The sequence below is a fragment of the Chiloscyllium plagiosum genome, unplaced genomic scaffold (genome assembly GCF_004010195.1).
Source record: "Chiloscyllium plagiosum isolate BGI_BamShark_2017 unplaced genomic scaffold, ASM401019v2 scaf_12086, whole genome shotgun sequence".
In the NCBI taxonomy this organism is placed as follows: domain Eukaryota; kingdom Metazoa; phylum Chordata; class Chondrichthyes; order Orectolobiformes; family Hemiscylliidae; genus Chiloscyllium; species Chiloscyllium plagiosum.
In genome coordinates, this window is record NW_025210047.1 from 1 (window position 1) to 15,922 (window position 15,922).

The window sequence follows — 15,922 nt, forward strand, 5'->3', positions numbered from 1 at the left end:
CCAGCAACACATTTTCAGCCAAGGCCAACATCTGTCCTTAAATGTTCCCCAGGTGACAAGCCTCCTTCTTGAATGCAACAGAGTTGTTTTGGGCCATTGTAGCAGGAAATTAAGAGTCAATCACATATCTGTGGCACTATTTTCAAGCCCAGACCAAATGAAGCTGGCAAATTTACTTCTCTGAACAACACCAAAGAAACAATGTTCTGTAGTTATATTTTCATTATTACCAATACTAAATTTTTAATTGCAGATTTAACTAATTTGAAGTAAAATACCCAGATTTTAAATCTCTCCCTCAAGATCATTTACCTAGCTAACTGGATTAGTAGACCAGTAACAGAACCACATGCGTGCGCACAACACCAACAGGTTTACCTGCTTTGTTCAGGAACTTCTGCTGCACTTGTGCACACCTCAGCTCTTCGTTGTTTTCCCTGAGGGCATCTCGTTCTACTATCAGCCTCTGAAAAAAAAATTCAGTTAAAATCACTAAATGCAGAGTTTAACATTTTGCATTTGGACCACTGCTGTTTAATGGCATTTCAACATGAAATTTCTACAGTGTATTCGTTTCATGTTTGCAGCTGTTTCTATAACACTAATGGTATGGGCAAGGCGGCAGTTTGGCTAACAAATTCCTTTGTCTTGCAAAGCTCTTCCTGAAAAGTCCAGTTTCCATTTAAGCTGGTGTTTCTGGTTGGATTCTCCTATTAACAAGTGGTTCCACAGCCAGTCTCTGTATTTGATCCTCTCCTTATTTGGAGGATGGAACCTAAAGACTGATAATGGAGGCAGAACTTTCTGAACCATAGCTATTCCAAATTCAAACGGTGAAATTAGCCAGTGGTGTTAAAACAAAATCTGCAAGTGCTACAGAGATGTTAATGAAAACATGTTAATGATATATAATCTTTTTACTTCTGAAGAACAGTCATGTTGGACTCGAAGCGTTAATTTTGTTTCTCTCTCCACAAGGTGCTACCAGACCTGCTGAGTGTCTCCAGTATCTTTCAGTAGTGTCATTTCAAATTCCTCTTCAATGTCTCATTTTCAGCCCATCCTGACCTAATTTTCCTAATCATCTGCTTGTGGAAAAAGTGACTACTTTCATCATTGTTGTTGATGCGCCCAACAATTTACACAATCAGATTCAAATCTAAAATAAAAACAGGAAACGCTCAATATGTTCTGCAGATCAGGCAGCATCTTTGAAAAAAGAAACAGAGTTAATCTTTCAGGTCAAAATCATCCTAAAATGTTAAATTCAATTGTTCTCTCCACAGAATCTGCATGCCCTCAGCATTTTACCAAGATCCTGGTCTGAACACTTGAAATGCTGGTCCTTCTTTCACTCAGTCTGAAGGGCATATTTTGATTTCTATTGTGGCCTAGGTATAGTTTTGCTTTTCAGCATTTACCTCTTTTTCTTTCAGCAGCGCATCATGTTTCTCCTGTAAGTGCTTGAACTCAAACTGCCATTTCTCTGTTTTCATCGACTCTTCTGTCTGTTTGTTGTGAAGCTCGTGAACCTTCATAGTTACAGTGAGAAAGTTAAAAAAACAGGTCAGAGTTTTTAACTCCAGCTTGACAGGAAAGCAAGCTTAAACATGTCAAAAAGTTCAACAGAACTGCTGCAAAACAGTCACAGGCAGTTCCCAATATGGATGGGCCCACACATAATTTAACATCAAGATGGTTTCGGTCAAGTTACTTTGAGGTGATTATTGTGAAAAATGAAATTGCTGTTATTGTTCGGTTGGGAGAGATGGTGCTGGAGCAAGTTTGACATTGGCAGAATTTTCAATGGATTAAAGTGCGATAACAGCATGTTTCACATTACCTGTCTTTTGTAAGCCTCCAGCTGACTACGTACTGAGTTTGCTTTTTTCAACTCTTCCTCCAGGTCAAATGTCTTCTGCATATACACAGTGTTCCTCTCCTCCAGGAGTTTCACTTGTCGACGCAGGTCTCCCAAATCCTCAAGCTTCCTCTTGTAAGCCTCCACAGTAGCCTCCAGCTTACTGACTTTGTCCGAAGAATGCCTGTCAACAACATCTGCAAAACTCTCATTTGTTCTGATTTCATCAGTATTTTTTAAAAACCCCGCTAAAGCCATTTGTATACTTGCAAATAGAAGCCCATTACATTAGCCAGGAAGTAGAAAGCATATGTTGCTGCAGCAATTTCACAATAACATATTACCTTCAAGTACAAATTATGAGTCATAGAGATGTACAGCATGGAAACAGACCCTTCGGTCCAACTTGTCCATGCCGACCAGATATCCCAAACCAATCTAGTCCCACCTGCCAGCACTCGGCCCATATCCCTCCAAACCCTTCCTATTCATATACCCATCCAGATGCCTTTTATATGTTGCGATTGTACCAGCCTCCACCACTTCCTCTGGCAGCTCATTTCATACACCTACACCCTCTGTGTGAAAAAGTTGCCCCTTAGGTCTCTTTTATATCTTTCCCTTCTCACCTTAAACCTATGCCCTCTAGTTCTGGACTCCCTGACCCCAGGGAAAAGACTTTGCCTATTTATCCTATCAGGTGAAACCTCCTCCCTTGTGTGGAAATTCATGGTACCATCCTCTGTGTGAAAAAGCTGCCCCTTAGGTTTCTTATATATCTTTTCCCTCTCATTCAGGACTCCCCTACCCCATGGAAAAGACTTTGTCTATTTATCCTATCCATGCTCCTTATGATTTTATAAACCTCTATAAGGTCACCCCTCCGACGCTCCAGCCTATTCAACCTCTCCCTACAACTCAAATTCTCCAACCCTGGCAACATCCCTGTAAATATTTTCTGAACCTTTTCAAGTTTCACAACATCTTTCTGATAGGAAGGAGACCAGAACTGAACGCAATATTCCATCAGTGGCCTAACCAATGTCCTGTACAGCCGCAATGTGACCTCCCAAGGTAGTAGTTAAGTGCACCTCAAATTTTCCCAAGAAATGGTACAAGACAGAGTGCAACAGAGGGAGACAAAAATCATGAGGGTTTCAAAGTTGATAAATTGTTTGGGATGGAGAGAGAAAAAGCTTATTTCAAAATGCCTTGTGTATCACTTGAACATTCCCAAGAGGATGTCTGGAACGTATATAGCACAAGAGCTTATATAGTATTTGTTAACTGAATGTTTCATCTTGCTGACTTGGAAAACTTTGGTTTTGAGTATTTAACAGTAACAGTAGGACTGGTGTGTTCATGAGCAAGTATTTTCCAAAAATCCATCCCTACTAAAATAATTGGTCTACCCCAAGAACTGAAGGTCACAAAGAAAAATAAAACACTGGTGAGGAACTGTGGGATAATGAGGGAACGAAGGCTTTAGGTTCATGAAGATGAACAAAAATAACTCTGACCATTAACAAACAAGCACATCAGCCACAACCCACTACTGTAACAATAGTCTGAACTGTTGTATCGAATGAACGGCCCTTCAGCTGGTATTCCTGCCAATTGCTGATTGCTACTCTGTAACACAAGCAATGAAGAACTAAGACACAACTTGACTCAAGTTGCAAGTACAAAATGTTGCTATCATGGAATTTAAGTTTGCAAATTAGCAACTAGGCATTATAAACTTACCTCAAAACATCCATTTCATCTTTGAGAGACTGGGACTCCTCAGCCAGGCTCGTGAGCTCATCATTTCTGCGCTGCAGATCATACATCTCCTTTTCCATCTCCTCACATCGAATACGAAAATCATCCTTCATTCCTTCCAATCTGGGAAAGGAACAGGAGGGATGTTTTTCTTAAGAAGAAAAAAAATGGGGTAGTAGGCTGGCATCTTGGATGTCCCTGTCCACCCAGAATTTCCCAATTGACAAGTACAAGGTCTGTGTTAGGTCAAACAGGAGAGCATTAAAATGGAAGGTGAGTGGAGAAGATTGTATCAGTTTTAATCAAAACTACTTTCCTTCTACAATCTTCCGATATCTCAAGGTATTTGGAGTTAATCAGATTTCCATGGAATACAAGCTCTTTAAAAAAAATGCAACTCTTGATCAGTTTGGCTGCAAGCCATGGTGTCCACTTACAAAGTAATTTCCTGCAGCTGATTTTGAAGTGCAATTTGTCTAAACATTCTCAAAGGCCAGGATTTGCTGATTTCCACCACCCCCTAGCTGCCTGCAATAATTTAATAGAATAAGGAGAGCTACCTGAAGTTTTCCTCCTGCAGCTGCTCCAACTGGCTCTGTAGTAAAAGGAGTTTTTTGTTGGTGACACTGGTGGATTCCTCAAAGGAATCAGAGCGGGTCATCCGTTCACGTAGCACTTTGTTCTCAGCCATCAAACTGTTCTTTTCATCCAGAAGAGTCGCAATCTGAGGGGAAAACTTGAAAGGGTCATGGCCTTGGAAGTGCAAAGAAGGTGTGTGAGGAAAATCAGCGCAATCAGCAAAGGTTAGTGGGCTCATCTGCACCGCTCCAAACCACTTCGATAAAAGCCATTTGATAGTGATTGCCTCCTAGACCAGGAATAAACAGCTTGTTTTTTGCTTCCCACTAAGTTTGCTTTCAAAATGAAATGAACACATGGCATTAGAAGTGCCTTTATGCACTGGTGGATTCTCAATCTGACAGGCTTATCCACTTCTACAGAATGTGGTGTTCCTAAATTAAAGCTACAGCTGTAGTGTTATTATATTCCTGACAGTATTATAAATAAAGGTTGAAATCGGTTTCTCAGCATTCTCTTCTGTCTTCAGGCTCAACTACAAATAGAAAAGCATAACACAGTTAGATATCTCTACAAACATTCAAATTATAGTTGCTTTTTCAGTAGCAACAGATTACCTCCCTGTATCCAATGTTTCCCTTGGTATGTATAGTGAGGCTCAAGTTGAAACATCGTTTGTACAATGCTTTAAAAGGAACAGAACAACCACAGGCAATAACATACATGGCACATGACTGGAAACAGGAACATCAGGACAGTACTGTGATGACATTTTGTGGTTCATAAATATTAACTGCACTTAAGCAGCACTAAATCAAGTTAATCATGCACAGCCATTTTCAGGCAAATGACGAGTGTATGTCAGGTCTGACTCCTGCCAACTTCTTGGCTCCTTTAGAGCCAGGAAGGCAGATGAGCTGGGTAATACTCTTCTCCACAGCAGCTAACAACACTTCTGAATCATACACAACATCTTTCGTCATTGGTTAAGTTTTCTTTTTTAGTCTTCCTCTTCCTTACCCCAAGCTTTGCCTGAGATATGCTCCTTGACCAATGGCTGACAGACATGTCAGATGCACTGCTTCATGACTTTTGTTTTAATTGGGTGTAGGTATCCAAGACTGCCCATCCCAAGTGCATTTGAATTGAGAAACTTGCTGGACCGTTTCAGAAGGCAACTAACAGTCAACAATATGTGGAACTGTCCCTAGAGTACGGCAATGAGGGCCCATAGTGGGACTACAGACTGCTGGGAGGAATCAGATGTCAAGGTGGGAGTGATCTGGACAAATCACAAGCAGAAGGATGGCAGATTTCTTTCCTAAAAGAATATCAGTGAACCAGCTGGACTTACACAAAATTGTCCATCACCTTGGTAATGGATACCATGAAACTGCGTTTCAATTCCAGATTTATTAATTGAATTTAGATTTCATCAGCTGCTGTGACGGGATTTGAACTGGTGTTCCCAGAATTTTAAGTCTCTGGATTACTTGTCCAGTGACATTAGCACTACGTCACCATCTCACCCTAAGTATTGAACAAAGTCATAAGGACCAACTAAATATACTGGTGATGCCACATTACCCATTTCTAATGGAGTGATAGAAGGGGTGTTACAATTGTCTCAGTAACTCTTGAGCTGAGGAAGGAGAGGTGGGAACGTAAAAACTGAGGAACTTGGTCTTGAAATGACCAAGTTATGAAAGCTTTCACAAATGAAAAATTAGTTTCACCTTATTACACCCTCCTTGAAATGTAGGAGCTTCAAATTAACTTCATACATTGGAATTTTTTGCAGACAACTTATAACTCATGGCATTGCAACAGAACATTTAAGCCACTATGATGATAGCCATGCTAAGGGTAGCATTTAGGTTACACTGTTAATAGGAGTTGTGCTCATGCAGAACTTTGACTCCAAGTAGGTTAATATACTGCACAGCCATGTTGTTAAAACTATATTTTTTAAGAAGGGATCTACTGTTTTTAAAACCTTACCTGAACCTGGCTCCCTTAGAGAGTTTTTTGTCACTTATTCTTTAGCCCTTATGAAGCAAATGTATTAGACAAATTACTGAACTGAATAATTAAAATAAGATTGCATGGAATGGTGCATCGTACTTGTGATGCACACACAAATACTCAAAACTGAAACTGGTCTCTGCACTAGGATATTTTATCCAGTGGGTGGTTCAGGGTGATTTTGGAACCCAACTTATGGGCAGACTTTCATCTTAAAAGATACAGTACGTTGCATTGTCACAAAGATGCTCTCTCCCAACCCCACATACAAGAGGGGTATGATTGTAGAATAAGTATCACTTTTTAATAAAAAGGTAGTTCCCAAGTTCAGGATTGGACAATGTTGGACACTTGATGAGATCTGTATTTTCCCCAAAAGTACTGCCTTGAAAAGCCAAATGAATATGGTGCAAAAAAACTTGCTACAACACCAACAGTCCTAAGTTACCTTAAAAAAAACTGGATCCTTTTGTTTTTAAGCACCATCATTGTGCAGATTTATGCCAAGAATCTCACATTGTTGTAGGGAAGACAGGGACATAGTTGGACTGATCATTAAAACCTTAATAGCGATCTCATGTTTTACCATGAGATGCACTGATGATTGGATGAAATAAAAAAACAGTTTGGCCCTTATGGGAAACTGGCCTACTGTCAAATCTTTGCAACATTGATTTAGGTGAATGTTATTTTCCCAAGATCACAAACCAGTTTCCGTCTTTTGGCAAATTTGCTGTATTATGTTCTTTGCAACCGTAAAGGTTTACACATACCAGACTGTAGGTACTAAAACCACCCTTATGTGGGCTCTGCCTGGAGGCAGGCTCTTGGATCATAGTTTTCTTGATACCTCTCTGCCCTATCTCAGCCTTCTCATTTCCCAATAAAAGAAGCTAAGAACATGGTGTGCTACAAACAAATTACCTGGGCTTGTTTTATTATTGCAAGTTTACATGTAAATGAACACAGATTTAAGACATGTGCTATTCTACTCTCTTCAACCCAGTGTTTTTTTTCTGGTTTCTTTTCTTGAAGATACATGTATAGCATAGCATTCCAGTATCTTTTTGATGAAGTTAACTAAATTCGCTGTACTTAAACACCAAGGCCATTTGATGACAAAATTATCAGTGGAGCACACTATTTTAAAATCAATGTTACTATGTAATGGCTATGTTAGAAACTTTAAAATTAAGAAATTAGAAATCACCCCGCTTTAAATAGTTAAATAATCAGTTCAACTTTGGAACAGCATCATCATAGCCAGAACTCCAATATTGTTAGACGATCAATGACAATAGTGCATATGCAAAGGAGGCAATCCTACCACTTGGCATGCTTTTCCATCTCCAGAATTAATAAAAAAAGCAATTTCCACATCTTTCTACAGTTACATTAATTAGACCTGGCATAATCTTTAAGGGGAAATCAGTTCACAATTAACAGTAATCAAATTATTTTTGTTATTACTTTCTTGGTTAAAGGAATGCAATGTCAGTAGCAGCATGTGCATGGTTTCACAAGTAAATAAATCATTGCCGCAGTCATCATAATTACAAGTTGATTGAAGTCTCTCAATAAAGTTAAACTCAATAGTACAAACTTACCAGTGCCATACTTCATTCATGATCTAGCAAAACACTTTCTTTAAAATTCCTTTTTCTTTTAAATCATATTATTTATAAACTTTTTTCCACTGTGACCCCATTTGTCCTGACACTTAGTGATAACAGAGAGCAAGAGCCTACTACCACAGCAGCATGGCTGTTATAACCTTTTTGAAGCTCCACAGTAGAGGTTACTCCCTTGGATCTCATGACACCAAGAATTTAGCTTGTTACCCCACCTGGGGTCCTGATTCACTCTTTAGGAAACCCTGCCTTAGCCCAATGCAAAAAATTGGCAAATTGCTACTGTTTGAAAAACGCTAGTGTATAGACTTTTAACTTTGTGATTTTAAAATGGTGAACTGTAATGCGAAAGATCTTCTTTAAAAACAAGGATCGCTACATGGTTTGAAAGCAAGTAATTTATACTTATTGTGAATACAGTTTGTATAGCTGTGGGCTACAACAGTGTTTGCAGATGAAGGCATTGCTCCTCCAGATGTTTTCTCCTTGTGTGTGGACCTCCAAGCATTGGCTTCCAGGAACTTCAAGGAAGCATTGGCTGAAGGGTTGCATATAAGTGGAGTTTTATCTGGCAACAAGAAGCTGATTAATCTATAAACCAATGACTAGTTATCTGCCTGCCAACAATCATGTGATTAGTTCTCAAGTAACCCAACAACTTAAGGCTGGAAACAAAATACAAACCAGCCATTGGGTCTCTACTGCCAGAAACTCTCACTCCATCCTTCTGAATAAACTACTTTCAACTTGAAGAAAAAGCAGTTGCCTGTGAGCTATGATTTTTAATTGACAAGTCAGAGGTATTTTAAAAAGTTAGCTAGTGATAGTCTTGAAGACCAGTAAAAGCATCTGGAGGAGAACAACAACTGAGAAGCAGCATCTGATCAGGATAAGAATCATGTCAGCAATCTTTGTGATTAGGAACCACTGAACTGTTCTTCCAGTCCCAGACTCTCCCAATCCATATTCTACATTTCATTCCCTGCGTGTGTGCACGTAAGGGGAAAATTTACAAGAGGATTAGCACTTAATTAGTTCTGTTTTATGCCAAAAGTTTATAACTGTTTATCTGTAGCTAGAGTTTAATTACTTTTAATAAATAGCAATTATTGTTAAGTACAGAAACTTGGTCTGTGCTTTCTGTCAACCTGGGTCAAATTTGGGAACCTTTGCATAACTCATTAAGAATCTTTAACTTTTGGGAATAGTTGGGCTGGACTTCCAGTGTGCTACCCAAGTCACCATGACATCAAACAAAGCTGTGTTCCTCATTCAGGAATGAATTATACATTAATGGTTCACCTTATAGATAAACTGGTTTTAAAAAAAATAGAATCCTTGCGAGGTACTTACTATTTTGGAAATCTATTTGCAGATCTTTGCCAATGTTGCTTTCTTGCTTTTGGAAGAGGGCAGTGGAGAGGACAGCAAGAAACTGGGACAACCCCACATTTTAACACAAACAAACTCACCTCTTATTCAGTTAGATTGAGGCTAAATAGGTTTGTTTTGATGACATGGATGTCTTTCAGCTGAGAGTATGAGTGACAGAAGATATCAACTAGTCCAAACTCGAACCTACTTCTGATAACAAAGACAGTGCTATACATCAGTGTTCTCCTTCCAGCTATTTATTCAATGGTTTTAGTGGGCTCCATTATGAAAACATAGTGATGTACAAATCTGCAAAAGGCACAGAGGTTTTCAAGAGTGCCACCTACTGTAATCCATAAGCACTTTTAAAATCCGGTTTAATTTTAAGGAGTTAATCACTGGGTTCTATTAATAGAAATAATCTTGGAGGGGTGACCTTACAGAGGTTTACAAAATTATGAGGGGCATGGATAGGGTAAATAGACAAAGTCTTTTCCCTGGGGTCGGGGTGTCGAGAACTAGAGTGCATAGGTTTAGGGTGAGAGGGGAAAGATATAAAAGAGACCTAAGGGGCAACTTTTTCACACAGAGGGTGGTATGGGTATGGAATGAGCTGCCAGAGGAAGTGGTGGAGGCTGGTACAATTGCAACATTTAAGAGGCATTTGGATGAGTATATGAATAGGAAGGGTTTGGAGGGATATGGGCCGGGTGCTGGCAGGTGGGATTAGATTGGTTGGGATAAATGATTGGCATGGACGGGTTGGACCGAAGGGTCTGTTTCCATGATGTACATCTCTATGACTCTATGACATGTAAATGCAGAAAAATGTATGTAAATTCTGTATATGTGAAGGCAAAAAACCAGAGGTTTGCAACACAGGACAGGCTGAATGAACATCACGTTTAGCATCAGATCTTTGCTGCCTCAGGAAGTGGTAACAAGAGGAGTTGGGCCAGTCACACAAAATAGCTACTAGAATCACAGAGTTTTGCTTAGTAAAAATAAACTTCTGGAGGTGTTGCACTTGAAATGAAATGTTTTATTAAAGGAGAAACAATCTTTAAAGCATTATTTTATCCCCTGTTCACAAAGCATAATCTGCCTTTCAAATAATGAAGTGTTGAGGAGAAAAAAGCTAAAAAAAGAAGTTATGGCATTTGCCAATTGAAAAGTTTTTTGCCCAGGAATTTAAAGAAATTTGAATCTTCCTTTGTATGAGGCTGTTGCTGATGGGGTAGGTAGACGGTGTGGACTGGGAGGTTGAGAAACGCACAGCTCAGTCACAACGTTAAAAGATGCAGAATTATTATCTTATTTGTGCAACGTTGTCAATAGGAGTTACTAGCTCCTTTCAAACATCCCGAGTTCTCTTGAGCGATAGAGACTTTAACAATGTATAATTTATTGATTAGCACATACCTGGAGATCCAATTCATGACAGCGCTGAGAGAGCTCATCCTTCGAATCCACCTCGTCACACAAAGTGAATCTCTTCAACTGGAAGATGAACAATTACTTTAATTCAACAAGCTCAAAATGTATTACTTCATTCACTTTCGGATATACGAGATTAGCCATGGCATGAACCAGACAGCAATATCAAAGTCTAAATTAACTATTAACGCAATGTATGAAATAACTAAACTGCTCAATAACCTCCACTGTAAATGTCTGTCAATAATTTATTTTTGAAACAAAGTAACACTTATTCTCCCACCTCAGGATATCGGAGGGAGATAAATCACATGATTATGTTCATTTCCATAGCTACATTTTCTGGGACAGCCAGAGGCTATTGTTTGAGATGTATCATTCCTGGGCAAGCACAACTAACCAGCAGACTTTTCCACTCCTGCTGCCTACCATAGGGTATCGAAGGGATTAATAACTGATCACCTTGTTCAGCCATCATTATGTATGCACCTTCCTTGGCCATCAGGTTTTGGGATGGGATTCGAACCTGGAGTTTCTGGCTCAGATGTAGGGACACCAAGGCACCACAAGCCCACCATACTTATCAGCACAATCTTTGTAACTAGATTATCATTAGAAATAGCTAAACTTAAAAGTAACTTACCTGGTAATCCAAGTCAGTGTAGCTGCTGCTGTGCACAGATTCACAAGGGTCTCTGGTCAACAACTGAAGCAGAATGAAAATTAATGATCAACAGTGGAGTGTTACATGCAAATTGGCAGCAAAAGGAAATCCAAAGTGGATTTAATGAGAGACAGAGACAGAACTGATCAAGGGGTTTATAATCCGTAGCGAGGCCTCGAAGGACTGAATTCGACACATTTAATTAATTGTTGTTAGATTATTCCTAATTTCTGGTTGCTGAAGTGCACAAAGAAGGGGCAGCATGGTGGCTCAGTGGTTAGCACTGCTACCTTACAGCACCAGGGTCCCAGGTTCGATTCCAGCCTCAGGCGACTTTCTGTGTGGAGTTTGCACATTCTCCCCATGTCTGCGTGGGTTTCCTCTGGTTTACTCCCACAGTCGAAAGTTGTGCAGGTCAGGTGAATTGCCATGCTAAATTGCCCATAGTGTTAGGTGCATTAGTCAGAGGGAAATGGGTCGGTGTGGACTTGTTGGGCCAAAGGGCCTGTTTCCACACTGTAGGGAATCTAATCTTAAAATAAAAATCAACAACAGGAAGACAGGGTAGGAAAATAAAAAAAATGTAGATGAAGGAATATTACTACAATCTCAGAAATATAAACATCCTTTATTGTCCACTGAACTTCTATTAAATCTGCGGTTCCTACCTATAATATTAGGGCAAAAATACTATGAACAAAACCAAGCAGAAACTTAGCTCTTGCCTCAAAGGGTAAAGGTCATGTATTTGAGACCCACTCCAGAATTTGAACACTTAAAACGGTCAATATTCTAACGTAGTTCTCCATTGTTGGATGACTTTCATTTGGAACGAGACTCTAAGACAAGAGCTCTGTCTGTCTGTTCAGGTGGTTACAAGAGAATTAATCTAACTATTTGGAAGGGCAGAGTGTTCTACAGGGTCAGAGCGAACATACATGTCCCATTGCCCCAGAATGAAATGTACTGGTGCCCTGAAGCCTTGCATTACCTAGATGTCCCAATGTTGTACCTATTGCAAAACTAGACTGAACGTGAAGCTGAACCAGATATATCTGCTATACAGTGCTCTGCTTGTACGTTTCCATTGTAAACAGATCAGCTAAATGTTACACGGGCTGAAGGCAGTTTGAAAGAAATGCTTTGCTTTCATATATTGCCCAGCGACAGTAAGCTCTAGTCTGCTTACCTCCTGAATGGCCGTCATGACAACGTGTTGAACAGACTCCTCCAGGGTCATGATATGCTGGATGTATTCTGAAAGGGAAAAGTGTGTCAGTCGACAAACAGTGTCCCATTCATTGAGCTCAAAACAAGCACAAATAAATCACTCTGAAGACATCTTAGGGACAAGAATCTCAATTACGAAGCGAACCTTCAGAAAAAACCCAAGATATCCAGAGCCTGTAACAGAGAATAAAAAGTCTGCCTTCTCAAGGGCAGATTTCTAATTCAAGCTTTGACTGCCATTTGAACTTTACACTCTGTCTGTTGGATTTTGGCAGTGAGCAGCTGGGCTGTTTAATGGAATGCCACATGCCAGCACAGCATTCCATTTGTGGACTGGGTTACAGGCAGAAAAAGAAAAGATTTTTCAAATGACAAATAACCGGCTTAGTGACCGATGCAGAGAGAGCCATGATCTGGAAAGTACTGCAGCCCCGTTGAGGAAGAGGGCAGCAATGAAAAACAGACACAAAATTTTCCTGAAAAAAACTATAGCAATTTTTTTTTCAATAAAACAGTTAGAGCAAAGAAAAGTGCAACATTGCAGAGAGGCAAGTTTGTAGATTTTTCCCATTATTTTTCCCAACTTTCAAATTCCTTTGAAGCATCAACTTATAATTGTATTCATTATTTATGTACTTCTTAAACCTTCATCAAGCTGGATGTTGTTGAGTGAAGATACCATTATTCAAAGAACTATTAAAAGAACCCAGTCTGCCAGCATGGAGCAGTCCAGATCTGGTAAAGTGAGAGTTCATGCAGAGTAAAGCCCTATGTCACTCTACTTTTGATTATGTGATGACCCTTTTGAAGTTGATTCAGGAGAACATATTTCATTACCAGCCAATTATCAACGTGCTATACCCAATGATAGGCAGTTTTGTTTTAGTGAACTCTCTCGGAACTGGACTGGCAGTAACTGATTTCAACTCACCAACAGACTCTTAGCACCAAGACTGGCTGAACAGGCTTTCAATTCAAACATGTCTAGATGACAGGGCAGCATTTAACACTGGAGCGTCCAGTTCCTCCGGAAGATTGTGGTAAGTGCCCATCAGAAAGCTGAGGTAGCTATCGTGGGAAGGCGTTAGAATTGATCACAAAGGTGGTTATAGCTGGGCACTTGGGAAAACTAAAGGTAATCAGGGAGGGTCAGCTTTGTTTTGTGTAAGGGGAATCATATTTAAATAATTTATTTAAGTTCAGGCAAATACAACATTAGCATTCATTTTGAAAGGACTTGAATGCAAGAGCAGGGAGGTACTACTGAGGCTACTCAAGGATCAAGTATTTGGAATACAGTGAGGGTCCCGTATCTAAGGAATGGTGTGCTGGCCTTAGAGGGTGTCCAGAGGATGTTTGTAAAAATGATCCTGAGGATGAAGGGCTTGTCATATGAGCTGCAGATGGGGACTCTAGGTCTGTACTTGATGGAGTTTAGAAGGATGAGGATTGTTCCATTCAATCCTCCGTGGGCACGGAGAAGATGCCTCTCAGAGGACACAGCCTCAGCTTACTTATGTTCCCGATTCATATGTTGGCATGGCTCACTATAACAACTGGCATCTTACCTTGCTTCTTCTCACAACTGACGGCACAGCCAAGTACAAGCTGCAACATTCGCCCAAGCTCTGCTGCATCAGAGTGCTCTCCTATTAGATTGACCTCTGGCAGATTGTACTCTGAAATCTGGTGACCCAGAACCTGAACAAAGAAAGTTATTTTCAAAACAAAGTTAACATAAAGGATGCTGCCTGACTAGCTGTGCTTTTCCAGCACCACACTTTTTGACTCTGATCTCCAGCACCTGCAGTCCTCACTTTCTCCCAATTTAACATTAAGCATACTGTGAATCTGGGACTCTCTGTTCTATATGTAGTGGACACCCCACACTAGTTCCTAGTTAGAGCTCCATATTACCCTTCAAATTGGTAACTTCAGGAAAGGAGTGCATTTATATTACATGGTACCCCATCCTTACAGCAAGGTGCTCTATAATGTAAAAACCACCAGACAATCTGCAATACTGGTTGAGGGAGAAGTATCAGTCAGAAAGTCCAAAGGAACTTCTTGTTCTTACTTGAGTGGTACAATTAGACTTTAAGCTCAAATGAGCAAACAGAGCTTCGGTTTAACTCTCACACACCTGATAATACTGACAGATCAACTGGTAATGTACATTAATATCTACTGTAGGCTCAACACCCAGGTAGCTCTGAATTACAGAGGGTGCATGGTGCCCAGTGATTCAAGGTAATTGACTACGATCGATGCTCCTTCACAGACTGCCTTCTCACAGTCGTGCCAGGGGAGGGAAGAAAGGGAGCAGAGAGAACCATCAAACTTGTGGCCTTTTGAATTGCTTAATTTATACTTCCATATGCGTAATGCAGCAAGGTAAGTCATTTTTCATGAACTTAATGTGAAAAAAAGTGGAATTAAATAAACTTGACACAATTGGTCTAAGGTGGGAGATAATCAATTGGGATTGATAAATTTAGTCATTTTGCAACTCAAATTGCTCATGGGTTGCAGGCTTTCCTGATAAGGCCAGTATTTATTACCTATCCTCAGCTGTCTTTGGACTGAGTAGCTTGTTGGGCCACTTCATAGGGCAGTTCAAAGTGTCAATGTATATTAGGGGAAAAATCACAACTGCTAACTATGTAGAAAGTCACTGAAAGAAAATGTTTGTAACCTCTTCAGTTAAGTAAATTAAGGAAGTTAAGATGCTTCACCGGGGTTGAATGGCTGTAAAGGACATTGCCAGGAAAAGGACTGAAATTTTATTTGTGCTGCTCACATTCAGACCTTTTTAAATTGTCACACTTATATTGTGTTCTTTTGTTAAAAGAGCATGAGCAACCCGGTGGAAATATATTTCAGGAAACCAAATACATGACCTGTCAAGCGAGGTTTCACTCTGAGATCTGACTTGCCCATTACAACCATCAGCTGGGATCACAAATACACATTCATAGTTCCTTGTTATGTACAGCAACATTGTAATTTCGGATTGTTTATGTACTCTGCAAACAAGCTTTAGGGATACTCACATCATGATAATATTCCATCATGCTCTGAAGGATTTTCTTCAGGTTGCTTACCTGGGATATAAGAAATTTAAACTGTTAGAATCCTTCATAGATGCACAAAGAAAGAGACTAGTCAGGAATTTGGCTCTTCATTTACATAGAATCCCTACACAGTGTGGAAGCAGGTCATTAGGCCCATCTAGTCCACACTGATCCTCTGAAAAGCAGCTAGGTAAAAACAGTGACTGCAGATGCTGGAAAGCAGATTCTGGATTAGTGGTGCTGGAAAAGTACAGCAGTTCAGGCAGCATCCGAGGAGCAGTAA

General features: G+C 39.9%; 1 protein-coding gene across 1 annotated transcript; it reads right to left on the reverse strand.

Annotated features, from left to right (window-relative positions):
* Window positions 1-378: 378 nt before the first annotated feature.
* On the reverse strand, window positions 379-15,669 carry LOC122546855 (protein Hook homolog 3-like; the record flags this gene model as incomplete). Its single annotated transcript, XM_043685475.1, has 10 exons — window positions 379-466; window positions 1,422-1,532; window positions 1,844-2,045; window positions 3,608-3,748; window positions 4,186-4,349; window positions 10,657-10,734; window positions 11,315-11,377; window positions 12,525-12,592; window positions 14,134-14,266; window positions 15,619-15,669. Coding segments are annotated over 10 exons (1,099 nt in total), but the record flags the coding sequence as incomplete, so codon positions are not given.
* Window positions 15,670-15,922: the final 253 nt, after the last annotated feature.